This window comes from Dendrobium catenatum, unplaced genomic scaffold, assembly GCF_001605985.2.
Source record: "Dendrobium catenatum unplaced genomic scaffold, ASM160598v2 fragScaff_scaffold_1464, whole genome shotgun sequence".
In the NCBI taxonomy this organism is placed as follows: Eukaryota; Viridiplantae; Streptophyta; class Magnoliopsida; order Asparagales; family Orchidaceae; genus Dendrobium; species Dendrobium catenatum.
In genome coordinates, this window is record NW_021319926.1 from 506,182 (window position 1) to 525,531 (window position 19,350).

Consider the following 19,350-nt stretch of genomic DNA (forward strand, 5'->3'; position numbering starts at 1 on the left):
CGAGGGTGGGAACGAGAAATCGTAGTACGAGATTTCATAGCGCTGGAGTGGGACGTGGACGCGGGCAGCAGAGCGGGTCGCGATCCAACACTAGTGTGATTTTACAGTGTGGGGGCGACACTGACGTGGCTAGCGGGATTGTAGAATCGAACGCGATCCTGAGCGGAGCAAGATCGCAGCGTGGGAGTGGGACGCGATCCAACTACTGCTCGACGAGCTCAATCTGAACTTTTGAGTTTGACTCGAGTTCAAGCTCAATATCAATATTCGACTTGTTGAACACCCATTGACTCGAGCTTGACTCGATTCGTTTGCACCCCTAATATAAATTAATAAGTTGTATAAGATCCACTAAAAATTTATTCATTTAAGAAAAATTATAAAAAAAATAAGCTTCCGGCCTTGTACATGGCCAAGAGCCTAAGCAGATAGGCCCAACATCTCACAGCCCACAATGTATATCGGTTGTGCCTTCCTCGCTTGGTCGTGAATCGACCGGCCATGGCAGACAGCAGCGAAGGCGGAGTACCACCAGCACCAGTTGTGCAACCAACGGTAAACCACCGGATCAAGCTTAACGTTGGTGGCAAGCTATTCGAGACCACGTCATCTACTCTCCAGGTCGGTGGTCATGATTCCCTCCTCGCAGCCCTCTCATCCCGCCACGCCATCGAGAACGACGAGCGGGAGCCTATCTTCATCGATCGCGACCCAGAGATCTTCTCTACTCTCCTCTCCCTCCTCCGCTCAGGTCGCCTCCCATCTGCCGCTCGACGCCGCTTCTCCAAGCAGGACCTTGCCGAGGAAGCTCTCTATTACGGCATCGAGGGGCGCCTTCGATCGGCTCTCTCCCCGCCTCCTCTTATGGGAATCAACGCCACACTCGCTTCCACCATTGTTCCCGCTGCCGAAGCCCATCCCACCGCTCTTTATGCTGGCTCCGATGACGGATCCATCTGGATAGCTCACGGTGGCCAAATCTCTGCCTACGATTCGAATCTCATCCATTCGGGAACCGTCCGCACACATCTCGAGGATATCGCATCCCTACGATGCATCTGGCCGGAAATCGCTGCGATCGGCTCTCTGCAGACACCAGGATTGCACTTGTACGACGTTTCCAGCGGTCGCCAGGTCGCGTTGGTCAACTGGTCCGATCCATCGGATCCCCGCGTCTACAAGGCTAGGGTCACTGCAATTGGAGCCACCGAACCGGGGTACAACGGAAGGCGCCATATATTCGCGGCATTCGAATGCCCTCACCGCGAGAATTGTATCCTTTCGGTGGATCGATCCACTTTGCAAATCGTGTCGGAAATAGGACGGTTGTCGGGAAGCGGATCAAAAACGTCGTCTCCGGGAAAGCTTGTGGATCTGACGGAAGTCGGAGGCGGGGTGGTGTTTGCTTCGGCGGTGAGTTCGGGGGCGTTTGGGTACTCGGGCTACATGAGGCTTTGGGATCCTAGGACGGGAAAGGCAGTGTGGGAGACTAGCGAACCAGGGAGTGGGGTGCGGAGCGACAGGTTTGGCGACTCATTTGCCGACGTAGATGTTGACAGGAAGGAGATGGCAATCTACAAGGTGTGTTGGAAGTCAGGCGATCTAGCTGTTGCGGACATGAGGAAGCTGAGCGAGGATCCATGGTTGTACCTGGAAGAGCGCAGCGCTGCATTGAGGAGCGCTGGTGGAGGAACAAACAGCATCGTCAGTTGTTACAATGGGCAGGTGTTTGTGAGTAGAGAGAGTGGTCTTGAAGTTTGGTCGCGTGCAGAGGAAGAGTCGGAAGAGGGGGAAGGTGATGCTCAGAGGAAGAAGATTTGGAGGAGGAATTTTGTGGACAGGGAAGATGATGCGAAAAGGGGTTTGATTCGAGGGATGGAGGCTGGTGGAGATCGGCTGTTTGTGTGCAGGTCTGGAGTGGAAGGGGTTGAGGTGTGGGAGAGCTCCAATTTTTCCGGTGCCATCTGTCTGTTCTGACTTGGTAATTGTATTCTGAATGGCGGTCTCTCTGCATCAATGCTTAGCAGAAATGGAGTTTGGGCAAAGCTTGAGATTATGCTTGTTTTTATATGTGGTGGTTTATTATGAAGGTATGTTTTTGCTTTTTTGGGATTATGCTTGTTTTTCATATGTGGTGATTTTCTATTATGGACATTCAATTACTGATTGTTATGATTATCTATCCTAGTCATTTAATATGTTTAGAAAGCCAAAATTTTATTGAAATCATTTCACATAATTTTTACTAAATTTTGTGAAATTAATCCTCATCATTTAATATCCACATTTAGGATAGATAATTGCACATTACCATGATAATTAGATATCTGAAGAGTGAAGACCCAAATCCTTACCTTTGATATTATTATTTTAATTGATTTGGCTCTTGACCAGTTTCTACGTGACTGCTGCTTTGATTTCCTAAGTATGGAATCCGTTTCAATTAACTGAAATATCACACCTTATGGAGATTCATACTTGTCTTCATGTCTGCCATTTCTTCTTAAATGATTTGCGATTATAATGAAGATAATCAGCATTATGCATATATGCATGTATTTTCTATTTATTGTTTTCTAAAGAAATATGTAAAGAATATACAAAATTCAAGGAATGTAATTTAAATAATATATCCATCAATTATGACTAGGACTACTAGGGTATCTAATCTTTTATGTTCCTCTAGCTTTTGTCTCTTAGTGTCAGTGTCGGCCCAGCAGAGTGCTTTATCGGTAGATACCTAGGCACCTAGAGACAAGGAATGGCGTAACAAGCGACGAAATGCTTTGTGGGTTACCATGATAAACTGTGCTGGAGTGCCAAACTTGCCAAAAGTGTGGTGAGCAACAATTGCCTCCAAAATTCAAAATGCATATACTCATTCTTAGAGGGAAAAGTTAGACCCTGCAGATCAGGTTGCCCGATTTCAATCAATGATCTTACTACTCTTTGTTAGCAATGTGGTGAAGTTATCACACATACTTTGGTAGATCTCATACATGCTTACCAAGAGCATCACACCTTCGCCAATTTCAAATGGCAGATTATTACTCAATTTTTTCAGCCCAATCAAACATGAGGCAAAGGAAAACAAGTTTTTGAGGCAATTCTTGACTCATCTCCAGAATTTGGTGTCAGAAATTTAAAACTTGAAACCTATTGCTCCTTGGATGGTATGTACTCTAGGCCTCCAAGTTCTTTTTTTTTCTGTGCCCTTGGAATTGTCATAATCATTGGAAAATTGTTGAAACTTGCTAGTAGTTAAATTAAAGTTGAAGAATATAATCAAATTGTATCTATGCGTGCAACCTTTGCCCCATGGTCTTTCGAGGAGGCATCATTGTAACTTGTGCACAAATCACATCATCATCCAAATAAGTCTTTTTTAGGCGTGGAATTTCTTTTGTTTGAAAATATGGGAAGTGGAATTAAAATTATAAGGGAATTTGACTTGGGATGTATCAATGAATTGCTATAGAGATTAGTCCTAAATCAGTCTACTCTATGAACTCATAATATCAATGATTAGCTAGCTAGACATTTATATTTCATAAATATACCCATTATTTGATTTAGAATTCCTGGGTGTCAATGTTTTTCAAAAGAACATTATTATTAAGATTAATTACATCTTTGATGATGCCCAAACAAACTCTCAATTAAGGAATCTTGTTTGTGTTTTATTTGTGTTTAATGATTAATCTCTTTTAATAAGAAAATAGGACTCAAAATGAGAAAATGAGTTGAATTTTATGAGCACTAAAGCATAGTCAGATAGGCAATCCTAAGGCATGTAGTGTAGTGGATGGGTTTATGGTGTTGTGAAGACTATGGACAAGCTTCTAAGGCGAGGGAGATATAGTCATAAGATTGTAGTCAAAGCAACCTAACTCATGATTATGAAAAATCCTTCTTTATATCTGTGGCTTTTTATTTTAATTTTATAAACAAAATCCCTACTTTTGGTTTTGGGTAGTCAAGAGAATGAAAGTTAATGAAGTGAAATTCAATGATGGTGGAGCTTATATTCAGAAATATCTTACAAGTTCGGATCATCAAAAACAGCTAGCATTATAACTCAAGATAGCTGTAAGGGAATTATAGCTTTGCAAACCTAAAGAAAGGGCAGACTAACCTAAGGAATAAGAGTATGGCCCAAGTTAAGATTTCATGGTTTTCCATCATCCTAGGTTATCGTAGCTTCTGGTCTACCTAGTTAGGATAGATAATTAGACTTCTCTAACTATGAGCATTCTTATCAGCAATCATGAGTTGCATTGTCAAAAGGACCTCATAAACCTGGAGGTGTAAAAGGGATTTGATCTTAAGTTGACAAATGGGATCTATATTTCACAACCATAGGAAATGAGCGGTTTAAATAAAGGCTCTAAACCTTAAGAAATGAGAATTTTTTAAATTGTAGGAGAATTCTTGGTGGTTCGGAATTACAACATGATTGCACTAATGACCATAAGGCCCAAAAATGCTAGACTTACATCTTTCCTAGTCAGGAATGCCACTAATCCACCTTGTCGCATATGTAAGCAAGTGATCAATCAAGCTTAAATTGATAGGAGGGAGACATACCCTAGAGCTGGCTAAATGGGGAAGATGCATGTGTGTGAAGTGTTTGTGTTTGAGCAATCTATCATAAAATGAATCATGGACTACATATAGACTCACAAGGTAATGATATATGTACACCAGTAAGATTGAAAGTTGGCAAGTTGTATATCCACTATTTAAAATTACATAATACAAAATGCCATGAGGTGTGTAATTCAAATGAGGTGTATGCCTCTCATCTGGTGAGGCGTTCCATGTCCCATTGCACATGAGGCACACACTTCTTTGTATTAGTTTTTTTTAATTAAAAATATTAAATATAGCCTAATATTATACCTATCCTTATCCTTACGCATGCTAGTCCACGAAAATTGAGTGACTGAAGCTTTCCTCTACTCCATCCACGCCATCGCCACCCTTCTCCAACATCAACGTTGTTGCCACCACCTCCATTTCCGCACCCCTCCTCCTCTTCAAGTTCTTTTCTTCATAATTTTTTTTAGCCCACGATAACTTCTAAACTCTAGTTTTTTCTCTTTAAGTTTATATAATTTTTTTTCATGGTTTAACTAGGGTTTTTTTCCCTTGTAGTGGGATAAAGGCTTGTTATTATTGTTGTTTAATTAGGATTTTTATTTCTTTGAATATTTGCTTGTTTTAAAATTTATTTGAATCAAAGTTTTCATTCTAGTATTTTGAAAGAAATGAATTAGAGGCAAAGAGAAATTCACAACTACTCATAAAAAGGATCCGATGTGGAGACATAATGTGCAAGTCGATGTTTGATGAAACGACAAAATATATTTTTATTTGAAGTTCAATTATTATGAGAAGATAGTTAAAGGTTATGTTAAAAGATGGAGTACCTCTCTAGCTTGCACAAAAATGTTGCATTGTTTACCAAAATGCCAAAAGTAGTGAAAGAAGTGATCCATTCATATGCAAGTTGATGATGTCAAAGCATTTGGCATAAGGACAACTTTGTCATAGAGTTGATGTCGGCTCTTATCATGAGAGTGAGTACAGTGGCAAGGACTCATCATCCTTGCCACCAATGCCAAGTAGAGGTGCAAGAGGTCTCATGGATCATTACATGCTAAATGTAGAGGATGACAAGAATCATGGAGGTAGGGCATCTACATCTAAGAAGATATATCCAAAGAATATTAGGGAGGCATGCAAACATGTTCGCATGAACATTGGGAGGTTTTTCCATGAGAATGATATTTCATTCAATTTGGCAAACCCTCCTTACTTCAATATGAATCGTTCCATAGGTGCTTACGGTTGAGGATTGAAACCCTTGCCATATGAGACTTAAAAACTTGAAAAAGAGTTGAACAATATATTGAAAGCCATTGAGGAAATTAGAAAACTTGGAGTCAATTTGAAGTGAAAAACATATTTGATGGTTGGTCTTGATATTAAGTTAAGTTTGATTAATATTTTGATAAATAATCTTTATGGAGCTTTTTTTTAAATCTATAGGAGTATCTAATTAGGAGAAGGATGTGGAGTTTTTTTTTTTTTTTTAATACTTGATGAAGTGATAAATGAGACTAAAGAGCATTTGGTGTAGGTTGTGACAAATAATGCTAGTGCTTATGGGTAGTTGGGACTAAATTGATGGAGAAGAGAAAATATTTATATTGGACACCCTGTGCTGTATATTGCATAGATTTCATTCTAAAAGAGCTTGGTGATTTGCCTCAATACAAGAATGCCTAGACTAAAGCCAAGAAGATAAGCAAATTCATCTACAATCATTCTTGGGTTTCAACTTTGATGAGGAAATTTTCTAAAAAATAACTGCGCCAGCTAACTATGGGTTTCATTTACCATGTAATAAATGGAGCTAAGGAGTTATAACCTACAACTTAGGAGGAGATGATACTTTGTAGCTTAGTACCTTTACCATTAAACTTTAACTTGATACTTTGCAGCTTGCGCAATTCATTACTTGTATATATGTAAATTGTTGCTTCTTACTATTTTAGAATTTTAATATATCTTTTTTTAATATATTAATATATCATGATGCTAATATATTAGTTATTACATTCATTTTGACTCTACTTAATTTGCAATTAAAAAATCATAAGCTAAAGAAAAATCTAAAATGGTCTTGTCATCTTCATTTGTCGTTCCAAACTTATGACCACCATGAATCCTTTTAAAATCATCTACCTCTCTACCAACATGTCCATTTAGATCTTCTCCAAGAAAACTCTTTCTGCAAGATGTATCTTTTGTATTAATTCTTATAAATCATTTCAAAATTTTAATTTTGAGCCCATATCCAAACCTACTTGAGGAGCATAAGTACTTATAATATTAGTAATCTTAGCATCAACTATAATCTTTAAAGCTATAAGCCTATAATTTTATCTCCAATTCTATTAATTTTTATAATATTATCCTTCAAACTTTTATCTATAATCACACATACACTATTTCTAGTACGACTCTTACTCGAATACTATAGTTTAAATACTAAACTATCAATATCCTTAACCTTCTCTCAAACCCATTTAGTTTCATGAATGCATATAATATTTATCTTTCTATGAATCATTATATTTATTGATTCCATTAATTTTTTTTGTAAGGGAACTTATATTCCATATTCCTATCTTAATTTTAGTTTCATGGGCTACCTTCTTTGCCCACATCCATCCTTGATGTGCGAATTCTTATCTATTTAACACTGCACCCGGGTGCCGATGCAGTGGCCCTTGCACACTTATCGTTGTATTCAGGTCATACAACGCATCGCTTTCAGGGGACGACTCAACAGTAACACAATTTTTTAAAGGATTTATGTTATGATTATTCGATGAGTTTTACGCTAGCTGTTGACTACCTAATGCAATCCTTCACTTCTTTCATCCAGGACTTGGGACCTAGCAACGAAAACTATGATGCACCGACACTCCGTTTTAAGAGCAATGCAGTGTCGGACATGGACACGCGTCCGACACGGCTCGGACACGTGTCCAACACGTTTTGGGTGTGTCCGGGTTTAAAAAAAAAAAAAACTTAAGCCGGACACGCATGTCCGGCTATTTCATAATTTAAATTAAAAAAAATACACCTAATAAGCCGGTTCACAAGAAATAGCCCTAATCTCATGTTTCATTCATTCGAGCGATATCGAGAGGAGTCGCGCAGCCGAGGCTCCATCCCGCACCGTCGAGAGGAATCGCATTCATCTTCCGGCCGTCCCGAGCAGGCGAGCTTCTGGCCGTCTCGAGCAGGCGAGCTTCCGGCCATCCCAAGCAGGCGAGCTTCCGGCCGTCCCAAGTAGAGGAGTCGCGCAGCCGATCGAGGCTCCAGCCCGCACCGTCGCCTTCAGCTTCCAACTGTCCCGAGCAGGCGAGCTTCCGGCCATCCCGAGCAGCCGATCCAAATTCCTTCTGCGTGCTGCCGGATCTAGATTTTTCTGCCATTCGTCATTTTTCTGTAAGTTTGACCTAGAATTTTTTTTTGCCATTCGTCATTTCTCTCAATTTTTTTCTCATTTATCATGTGGATTTGTGGCCATTGATCTCTTTTAGATCATCTAATCACTTTGTTTGTCAATTAAAAACAAATCCCAACTCCTCACATTGTGTATTCTGTTATTCCTTTCACGTCATAAATTGAAACAAACTACTTCGATCTGCTAGAAATATGACATAATGTAACAAATATCATTGAATCAATCAATCTCATTAGTTATTGTTTTTCAACCCCTTATATAACACCTATAGGGTGCATTATAAACCAAACTGTAAAGTTAGACATACATGAAAATAGTTTAATTTTCTTCTTATTTGGTCAAACAAATTAATGCATTCCTCTCAATAAACTTTATTTACCCATTTCATGTCTTATGATAATTACCATCTGAATTTGATAACTTCCTTTTCTTCCTTCATCTTAAGAACATCAGATCATTCCTTCTTTTTGGTCTACTAGCACCTATTCCATGCATATTTTTCTTGTTTGATTTATTGAATCTAAAGTGTTTAATTTGTAATTTACCTTTTTTATTTTTCAATTTGCTATATTATGTTTGTTATGACTTATGGATATCCAATGAGTTATTTTTCAATTTTTGAAACATTTAAAAGACTTCCCCACATAGTGAGATAAAGGCTTGATGTTGTTGTTGAAACATTTAAAAGACTTAATATGAATTTATGATATTTAGTTGATTAATATAATTTTATGAATACTAGCTATTTGTGAAGCTATGGAGGGATACTGGAATATAGGATTATAAAACATTATAAATGTGTTGAATTGTTTAAAAAAAAAAATTAAAAGATAGCCAACTCCTCACAGCTGTAGGAATTGGATGAATCAACTAAAGCTAAAGAAACTTAAAAGATAACCACGTGTTTTTCTTGCTGTAGGAATTGGATGAATCCACATGTTTTTCTTGCTTTTGCTTTTGGTTTCGTAGGTTGTTCTTGCATTTTGAAATAATGGTTTTATTGTGAGAGAGCTTTATGTTTTTATTGAAATGAGTTTGAGACATTTATTAGGCCTTTATTACTTCCATTTTACCAGTGCATTTTAAAGCAAAATGAGCTCTACGGCTGGTGGGAGTGGATTAGGCGAAGGTTCAAAAGAACAATCTGTAGAAACTGATAAGCCATTATGGCTTCATGTTACCAAGTTAGGAAAAATATTTGAAGGAGGGAATGTGTCATTCAAATGTAATTATTGTGGTGAAACATACAAAGGATCTTCTATGATGAAAGCACATCTACTTAAGATAGCTGGCCATGTAATTAAAATGTGTCTCAAGATTACTACTTCGCAGTTGATTGAAATAAACAGATAAGTTGATGAAGCTGAATGTTGAATCAAAAGGGCACTCCCTAAGGAGATACCTTTGCCATCTACCCATGGTTTTCCCCACTCTTCTTCTTCATCTGTTAGAGTTGATCATTCTTTATCATTTAGAAGTGAAGAATATCAAACAAAGAAAAGAAAAGGAGTTGTTAGTAGTCCTTTAGAGAAGGCTTTCAGCTTGCAGCAACGAGAGGAGTTGGATGGTGAAATAGCAATGATGTTTTTTTCAGCGGGCTTACCTTTCAACCTTACAAGAAATCCTTACTATAAAAATGCATTCAATTTTGTATGTAACAACAACCTTGTAGGATATGTTTAACCTGGTTACAATGCATTAAGATCGAAATTATTAGAAAGGGAAAGAGCACACATTGAGACATTGCTTGAACCAACAAAAGGAGTGTGGAAAGAAAAAGATGTTAGTTTGGTGTGTGATGGTTGGACAGATCCTCAAAGAAGATCACTCATAAATTTTATGGCCGTTACGAGAATTACCCTATGTTTATTAAAGTTGTGTATAGTGAAGGAGAATACAAGGATAAATTTTTTATTGCAAATTTAATTAAAGAGGTGATAGTCATGATTGGGCCTTCAAATATTGTGCAGGTTATTACAGATAATGCACCGGTATGCAGAGTTGCAAGATTGTTAGTTGAGCAAACTTATCCCCATATATTCTGGACACCCTGTGTTGTGCACACTTTAAATCTTGTACTAAAAAATATTTGTGCAGCAAAGAATACAGAGGCAAATGAAATCATTTATGCTGAATGTCATTAGATAACAGTGGTTGCAGATGATGTTATTCTGATCAGAAATTTTATTATGAACCATTCGATGAGACTTTCAATGTTTAATGACTTCTTCCACTTGAGAATGTTAGCTGTTGCTGAAACTCGTTTTGCCTCTGTAATAATTATGTTGAGAAGATTCAAGCAAATTAAAAATGCTCTTCAATCTATGGTGATTAATGAGAAGTGGTCTTGCTATTGAGAAGATGATGTTGGGAATACAATGTATGTTAAAGAAAAGATCTTAGATGATTTCTGGTGGGATAATGTAAATTACATTTTGGATTTCACTGATCCAATCTATATGATATATTGAGAGAGGCTGACACAGATAAATCATGTCTACATTTGATTTATGAGATATGAGATTCTATGTTAGCAAAAGTGAAAGAAATTATTTACACACATAAAAGAAAGTCACATGAAGAAGACTCAAGTTTTTGGAGTGTTGTCTATACCATTCTTGAGGATAGGTGGAGCAAAAGCAACACACATTTGCATTGTTTGGCTCATTCATTAAATCCAAGGTACATTCATATTAATCTTTTAAATTAATTTAAATTTATTGGTTAATGAACATGTAATTTTATATGCTTTGTATTATTTGAAGGTATTCAAGTAAAGAATGGCTTCTAGAAGACTCTCAACGTGTCTCACCACAAAAAGATTTAGAATTTTCAAATATTAGAAAGATGTGCTTGAAACGATATTTTCCAAATGAGAAGGAGAGATGAAAAATTAATATAGAACTTGCAAAGTTCTTTGGATATTTAGAGGATTTTGGTGATTAAGAATCTTTGGTTGATAGATGGAGGATGGATCCAAAAACGTGGTAATTGATTCATGGAGCTTCAGCACCGCTTCTTCAAACAATAGTAATAAAACTTCTTGGTCAAGTATCATCCTCTTCCTGTTATGAGAGAAATTGGAGTACATATTCATTTATTTAATCAATGAAGATGAATAAAATAATTCCACAACGAGTTGAAGATTTAGTTTATGTGCATACAAATCTTCGTCTTCTATCAAGAAAAACCTCACTTTATATAACAGGTGATAACAAGATGTGAGATGTTGTTGGAGATGGGTTTGAGTGCCTTGATGATATGGGATTAATGGAGGTTGCAAATCTTTCTTTAGATGAATCAGAGTTAGAAGCAATGATATTAAATGATGATGATATTGAAGGCCAAAGACCAACATCTGAATCTAATTCTATCATTCCCTTTATTGAGTAGTTGGACTTTCATGTTGTACTAAATGGTTTTTTAGTTATATTTTTGTGGTTGTACTAGACATTTTGTACTAAACATCTTTATGTTATAAGCTAAACCTAAGATGCACGGACACGGTGACACGGACACGACACGGACACGGGACACGGCATTTTTTAAAAATACAGGACACGGGTGCGGCGTGGACACGACATACTAATTTTTAATATAATATATAGAAATTAAGGTAATATTATATTAAAAATGGCAAGCAATATTAAATCAAAGTCATGATAACTTGTTTAGCTTATAACATAAAGATATTTAGTACAAAATGTCTAGTACAATCACAAAAATATCACAAAAATATAACCAAAAAACCATTTAGTACAACATGAAAGTTCAACTACTCAATAGATGAAATGATAGAATTAGATTCAGAGGTTGGTCTTTGGCCTTCAATATCATCATCATTGAATATCATTGCCTCCAACTCTAGTTCATCTAAAGAAAGATTTGCAACCTTCAATAATCTCATATCATCAAGGCACTTGAACCCATCTCCAGCAACATCCCACATCTTGTTATCACCTGTCATATAAAGTGTGGTTTTCCTTGATAGAAGACGAAGATTTGTATGCACATAAACTAAATCTTCAGCTCGTTGTGGAGTTATTTTATTCCTTTTCATTGATTGAATAAATGAGTATGTGCTCCAATTTCTCTCACAACAGGAAGATGATGATACTTGACCAAAAAGTTTTATTGTTATTGTTTGAAGAAGAGGTGCCGACGCTCCATGAATTAACCACCACATTTTTTTATCCATCCTCCATCTATCAACCAAAGATTCTTGATCACCAAAATCCTCTAAATATCCAAAGAACTTTGCAAGTTCTATATTAATTTTTCTTCTCTTCTCATTTGTGTTATCCAATGACATTCAGCATAAATGATTTCATTTGCTTCTGTATTCTTTGCTGCACAAATATTTTTTAGTGCAAGATTTAAAGTGTGCACAACACAAGGTGTCCAGAATATATGGGGATAAGATTGCTCAACTAACAATCCTGCAGCTCTGCATACCGGTGCATTATCTGTAATAACCTGCACAACATTTGAAGGCCCAATCAAGACAATCACCTCTTTAATCAAATTTGCAATAAAAAATTTATCCTTGTATTCTCCTTCACAATTCACAGCTTTAATAAACATAGGATAATTCTCTGTAATGGCCATAAAATTTATGAGTGGTCTTCTTTGAGGATCTGTCCAACCATCACACACCAAACTAACACCTTTTTCTTTCCAGACTCTTTTTGTTGGTTCAAGCAATGTCTCAATGTGTGCTCTTTCCCTTTCCAATAATTTTGATCTTAATGCATTGTAACCAGGTGGAACATATCCTGCAAGGTTGTTGTTACATGCAAAACTGAATGCATTTTTATAGTAAGGATTTCTTGCAAGGTTGAAAGGTAAGCCCGCTGAAAAAAATATCTTTGCTATTTCACCATCCAACTCCTCTCACTGCTGCAAGCTGAAAGACTTCTCTAAAGGACTCCTGACAACTCCTTTTCTTTTGTTTGTTTGATATCCTTCACTTATGAATGATAAAGAATGATCAACTCTAACAGATGAGGAAGAAGCATGGGACGAACCATGGGTAGATAGCAAAGGTATCTCCTTAGGGAGTGCCCTTTTGATCCTACATTCAGCTTCATCAACTTGTCTGTTTATTTCAGTCAACTGCGAAGTAGTAATCTTGGGACACATTTTAATTCCATGGCCAGCTATCTTAAGTAGATGTGCTTTTACCCTAGAATATGATCCTTTGTAGGTTCCACCACAATAATTGCATTTGAATGACACATTCCCTCCTCCTTCGAATGTTTTTCCTAACTTGGTAACATGAAGCCATAATGACTTATCAGTTTCTACAGATTGTTCTTTTGAACCTTCGCCTAATCCACTCCCACCAGCCGTAGAGCTCATTTTGCTTTAAAATGCACTGGTAGAATGGAAGTAATAAAGGCTTAAAAAATGTCTCAAACTCATTTCAATATAAACATAAAGCTCTCTCACAATAAAACCACTATTTCAAAATACAAGAACAACCTATGAAACCAAAAGCAAAAGCAAGAAAAACATGTGGATTCATCCAATTCCTACAACAAGAAAAACATGTGGTTATCTTTTAAGTTTCTTTAGCTTTAGTTGATTCATCCAATTCCTACAGCTGTGAGGAGTTGGTTATCTTTTAAAATTTTTTTAACAATCCAACACATTTGTTTATGTCATATTTCTAGCAGATCGAAGTAGTTTGTTTCATAGACAATCAAAGACATTTGTGGTCTACATGAAATTTGTACAGGAAACAAAGGAGAAAATAGAAAACATAGCATCTACTTCGTGATGTTTTATTCCTTGATTGGCAAGGTAGAACAAAAAATTTGGAAAATAAAGAAGAAGCCAATCTTTAAACCTTACAAAATATCATTGCCTAATAAACTTCATCTAACAGCAACTAGAAATAGACATGCGTTTCAATCCAACAGCAAACACACGCAAGAATAGATCCATGCAAGATCCGGTCAAAGAACAAGAGGAGAATCATTCTAGGTAAAGTGAATACAAGAGAAAGAAATATTTCTCTATTTCAATCTCACATACCTTCTTCTCCTTCCAAATGAAGAAGACAATGCCCAAATGTAAAACCAGCTAGTTTCCCCTCTTCGGTGGAATTGTAGAAAAAATCAAGTTTCCTGTAACAGGAATCAGGTCAGAGCGTCGATTTAGGGGTTCTTTGGCAACAGGATTTAAGCAGGATTTATGGGATTTGGCCGAAGAAGCGCGCGAAATGGAGAAAGTTACCTTCGCAGCGAGCGAGCTCCTGTCGTTGCTTCCGATCAAAATGTTGTAACTTCCGCGTCGAACTTACAGATCCGGAATCTGGATCGGCAGCTCGGGACGGCCGGAAGCTGTCCTACTCGGGAAAGCCGGAAGCTGAAGGCAACGGTGCGGGATGGAGGCTGGAGCCTTGATCGAATGCGCGACTCCTCTGCTCGGGACGGCCGGAAGCTTGCCTGGTCGGGACGGTCGGAAGCTGAAGGCGACTCCTCTCGAGGGTGTGGGCTGGAGCCTCGGCTGCGACTCCTCTCTCGCTCGAATGAATGAAACGCGGGCGGCATTAGGGCTATTTCCTGTGCGTGCCCTTATTAGGTTTTTTTTTTTAATTTAAAATATGAAATAATCGGACACGCGTGTCGGACACGCGTGTCCGGCTTAAGTTTTATTTTTTTCAACCCGGACACACCCAGAATGTGTCGGACACGTGTCCATGTCCGACACGTGTCTGACACTGCATTGCCTCTTAAAACGGAGTGTCGGTGCATCATAGAGCTAAACAAGTTATCATGACAAATTTATTATTGCTTGTTATTTGTAATATAATATCACATTAATTTTTGTATATTATATTAAAAATTTATTATGACGTGTCCACGCTGCACCCGTGTCCGATATTTTTAAAAAATGCCGTGTCCCGTGTTCATGTCGTGTCGTGTCCGTGTCGCCGTGTCCGTGTTGGTGCATCATAGAACGACAATAAGTACAAGCAATTATTGAATGTAAATTAGATAAAATGTAATTTAATTTTTATTTGTGACTTGATATCAAGAAAATTTTTTTAATGTAATTTAATTAAACATGCACAGAGTTATAATATTTTTGTGAAATTTAATATCAAATTTAATTATTTAATTAAAGTTAATTCATAAATTTTAAATATCATTTGATCGTAAAATAATATGAATGAAATTAATTAATATTATATAAAAGATATAATTATCAACAATAAACTTTGAAATGTTTTCAATGAATCAAGTTGTTGAATAGAATTTTTCATATGTATGTATCCATATATATTTATAATAGAGAGAGAGAGAGAGAGATTTTTGAAGTTCTTATTATTAGTTTTATGATAGATTATACTTTTGAACAAAGACTAAATTTTATACAAGTGCACGTGCCGTTCTAATAATAAAGAGGTGAGTTAAGTATCTATTCCACGAGAACTTGAATACATCTGGATAAGGTATCGGCCGCTTTATTTTTCAAATCAGGCATGTATTGGATCTCAAAATCATAGCCTAATAGCTTAGACAACTATCTCCGATGCTCCTCAGTCACCATCCTTTACTCCAACAGGTACTTCAAGTTTCTCTGATTCGTTTGGACAATGAAATGCCTATCCAAAAGGTAAGGGTGCCACTTCTGAATAGACAAAATAATGGCCATCAGCTCTCTCCCATACATCGACTTCAATCTAGCCCTGGTTAACAACAATTGATTGAAGTATGTTATAGGTTTGTGATTCTGCATCAGCACTACCCCCAACCCATATCCTAACGCATCGGTCTTTACTACAAAGATCTAGCTGAAGTTCGGAAGAGCTAAAATTGGAGCTATAGTCATGGCTTTCTTTAATTTCTCAAAATCATGAGTCGTTGCCTCTCCCCACAAAAAATTATCCTTCTTCAGTTGCTCGGTCAAGGACCAATCTATGATACTATACCCCCTTACAAATCTCCTATAGTAACCAGTCAATCATAGGAAATCTCTCAACTCCCTTGGGTTCCTAGGTATAGGCCATTCTGCATTGCCTCAATTTTTGTTTGATCAGCCGCCACTCCCTCCTGGGACATTTCTCAAGTACTCCACACTAGACTGAGCGAAGCTGCACTTCTTTAGGTTGGTCCTTAGCTGATGCTCCTGTAAAACTCCCAGAACCCGCCTTCAAGTGCTCCAGATGTTCCTCCTCAGTTTTGTTGTACACTAGGATGACATCAAAAAATACCATAACAAACTTTTTGAGGTACTGCTTGAATAGCCTGTTCACCAAAGACTGGAAAGTAGCTGGGGCGTTAGTAAGCCCAAACAGTATTACCAGAAACTCATAATGCCCTTCATTTATCTTGAAAGGTGTCTTTGAAATATCTGTCTTCCTCATTCTAATTTGATGGTACCCTTATTTCAAATCTAGCTTGGAAAATATGATTGCCCCATACAATTCATCCAATAGCTCATCAATCACAGGAATAGGGAACTTATTTGACATTGTCCCCTTATTTAAAGCTTTGTAGTATACACAGAATCGCCAGCTCCCATCTTTCTTCTTAACTAGTAGGGCTAGACTAAAGAAATGACTCACACTCTGCCTAATAATCCCAAATCTTTAGCTTCCGGCTAGGGAGTGGATGCACTTTTTTCTCGAAATTAGCAAACGACAATAAAAAAATTAGGAAGAAAAACACACCAAAATTATTTTTATTACAAGATATATGAAAGAACATAGCAATATACAGTTGGATCTTCAATTTGAGAGGAAGATTTTTCTCTCCCAAATCCCTAGCTTCGGGGCCCAAATAACCTAAGAAATTCTAATTTCAGCAAACTCCAAACATAATCTAAAATCATTCCATAGTTAGCCTTAAATAGACTCCCATAATTCCCTCCCAAATCAACCCCCTTTCCCTATATAAATCCCTCTCATATTTGAATTCAAATTAGATATGTTTCCATAATTCATTCCCTCTCAATTGTAATTAAAACATTTGTAAACAATCCCCTTTAATTCCTCATTTTTCCTAAATAATTTCCTCTTAGATTTTGAATTCAAATTAGATATCTTGTCTTAAATAATTCCCTCCCAAATGTAATTAAAAATTTTCCTAAACAATTCCCCTTTGATTAAGAACCTTCCTAAATAGTTCCCTCTTAATTAGGAAACTTCTTAATTCCCTCCCAATCAAATCGGCCGGTCTATCATAGAGGTCTTTTCTTAAGACTTGAGAAAGATCAAATTGAGCTTCTTTTTTAGGCAGATAACAATAGCAATCAATATTAAGTCCACAATGCTCAAGACTAGAAGTACTTAGTAATATATACATCTATTGGGACATTAATGGGTGTACATTAACATCCATGAAGTTTGATGGTTCATGTATAGTGCACGAACATGTCCGGTTATTTGTGCTAATAAATATGGCAACAAAACTGAGATACATGAGAATGGAAATAAATGAAAACTTTCTTGTGCAATTCATTATAAACTCATTTCGTTCTTAGTAATCCCATTTTAAATGAGTTATAATACCATTAAGAATAATTGAAATGTACGTGAATTTCATAATACCATTAAGAATAATTGGAATGTATCTATATGCTCATTCAAGAGGAGGTTATGCTAAAGAAACAATAGATTCAAGCTTCATTTGGGATGACTTGTTTTAAGAAGCAATAAAAAAATCTGTCTCAAATGAAGCCTCAATCAATTATCTCTTTGGTCAGCAAGGAGCTTGGATAAAAATAAAAAATCAAAAAGAATAATGGGAAGGGAAAGCAAGGACTACATATAGTTAATGTGCCATTTTTCCCGATTCACAATAATGGCTAGTGTTATTTCTGCAAAAAGCTTATAGATACTTTCACAAAGATTGCTTCTTAACAGCACACTCTACTTCATGCACAGATACAGAGCAGCCATATGACAAACTCAGAAATATGGAGCAGACACTTTTCAAGCATATCAAAGAAGAACAATTGGATTATAAGCCTTGCACTCGTGAAGCAACTTAGCACTTTATCTATATATACACTATACAACCAAGACAAATGTATGTATATGAAGAAGCATGTTGAGGTGTTCTTCTTCATCCTAATTTTTATAAATGTATGCTTTGAAAATTTCAATTTATCCTAGTAAGACAATTTCAGAGGGCTCTATTGAAAAATGGATGGAAAGAAAATCCAATTTAAGGCAACTATATCTCCGAGTTTTCCCCATAGAATTACAAATTTATAATTCAACTAAAAAGAAATTTGTCCCAAGAGTCTTCTTAATTGGTTATGAGGTATGATTTCATTGTTCTAACCATAATCTGAGAATTATTGAATTATTTATTTGTTAAATATGGATTTCCTGTAAGGCCTTTTGAACTGTGGACGATGAAGAAATTCAATTTAAGGCATCTTCTATATCGAAGCTTTTCTCCTATTTTAGAAAAGGATTTTCAGTTATTATGGCGATGAACAGTCATAATAACTTAAAGTTTTATCAAATAAAAAAAAAAAGATATTATATTTTTATATAAAACATCATTTATTTGTTATAATGTTAAAAAGTGAATACTTCTTGGGATGATAAAGCAGCTTCACGTTATTATTATTATTATTATTTTTCTCAAAAGAATGTACCCTGGAGAAGTATTACTGCTGTTCAGTAGTCGAAGTAAGTAGCGTAATTTTCCGGGCTAATTGCGTCTTTGTTAGAAAAGATAAAAAAAAAGCAGAGATGGCTTCGCTTTCGATTACTTGTTTTGACCATCCTTAAGGAAGAAAATTTTGGTGCCAGGTTGAGGTTTGGTTTGGGACAGCTTTATTATTGCTTTCTAAAATGAAATTTTAGTAAAAAAATAAAAAAAAAATTATACTAAAACTCCATTTTAGAAAGCAATAAAAAAGCCGTCCCAAATGAACCCTGAGTAATCAATTAGTATACGAACATCAGTATCAATTTATATGATACAGTTGTTCGTCGGAAAATGAAAGGATCTCCTCCATTGTAACTCTCTTTAAGATCAACGTTTTATTAAGCTGCTTTCCTAAGTAAGTAAGTATATTGAAGAATGGTAGCAGCAACTCACTTAAGAAGTGTATTTAAAATCTAAATAAACTGTTTTTTTTTTTTTTTCTTTAAATTTAGTTTGAATTGAAATTTATATATACACATCATCGTGAAGAAAAAAACAAAAATTGAAGGAATGAAAATGTTTCTCTCACTTAAGAAGTGCATCATTCGTAGACTTCAAAAAAATTTAGGGAATTTTGGCCTATAGCATTATATTATTACCCTACACACTTCGCCCAGTTTCTAG

General features: G+C 36.4%; 1 protein-coding gene across 1 annotated transcript; it reads left to right on the forward strand.

The window, feature by feature from the left end:
- Positions 1-406: 406 nt before the first annotated feature.
- On the forward strand, positions 407-18,240 carry LOC110093204 (BTB/POZ domain-containing protein At3g09030). Its single transcript, XM_020818020.2, has 2 exons — positions 407-2,090; positions 17,946-18,240. Exon 1 carries the CDS (start codon positions 502-504, stop codon positions 1,975-1,977), a length of 1,476 nt encoding a protein of 491 aa, XP_020673679.1. The 5' UTR covers positions 407-501; the 3' UTR covers positions 1,978-2,090; positions 17,946-18,240.
- The last annotated feature ends 1,110 nt before the right edge of the window (positions 18,241-19,350 follow it).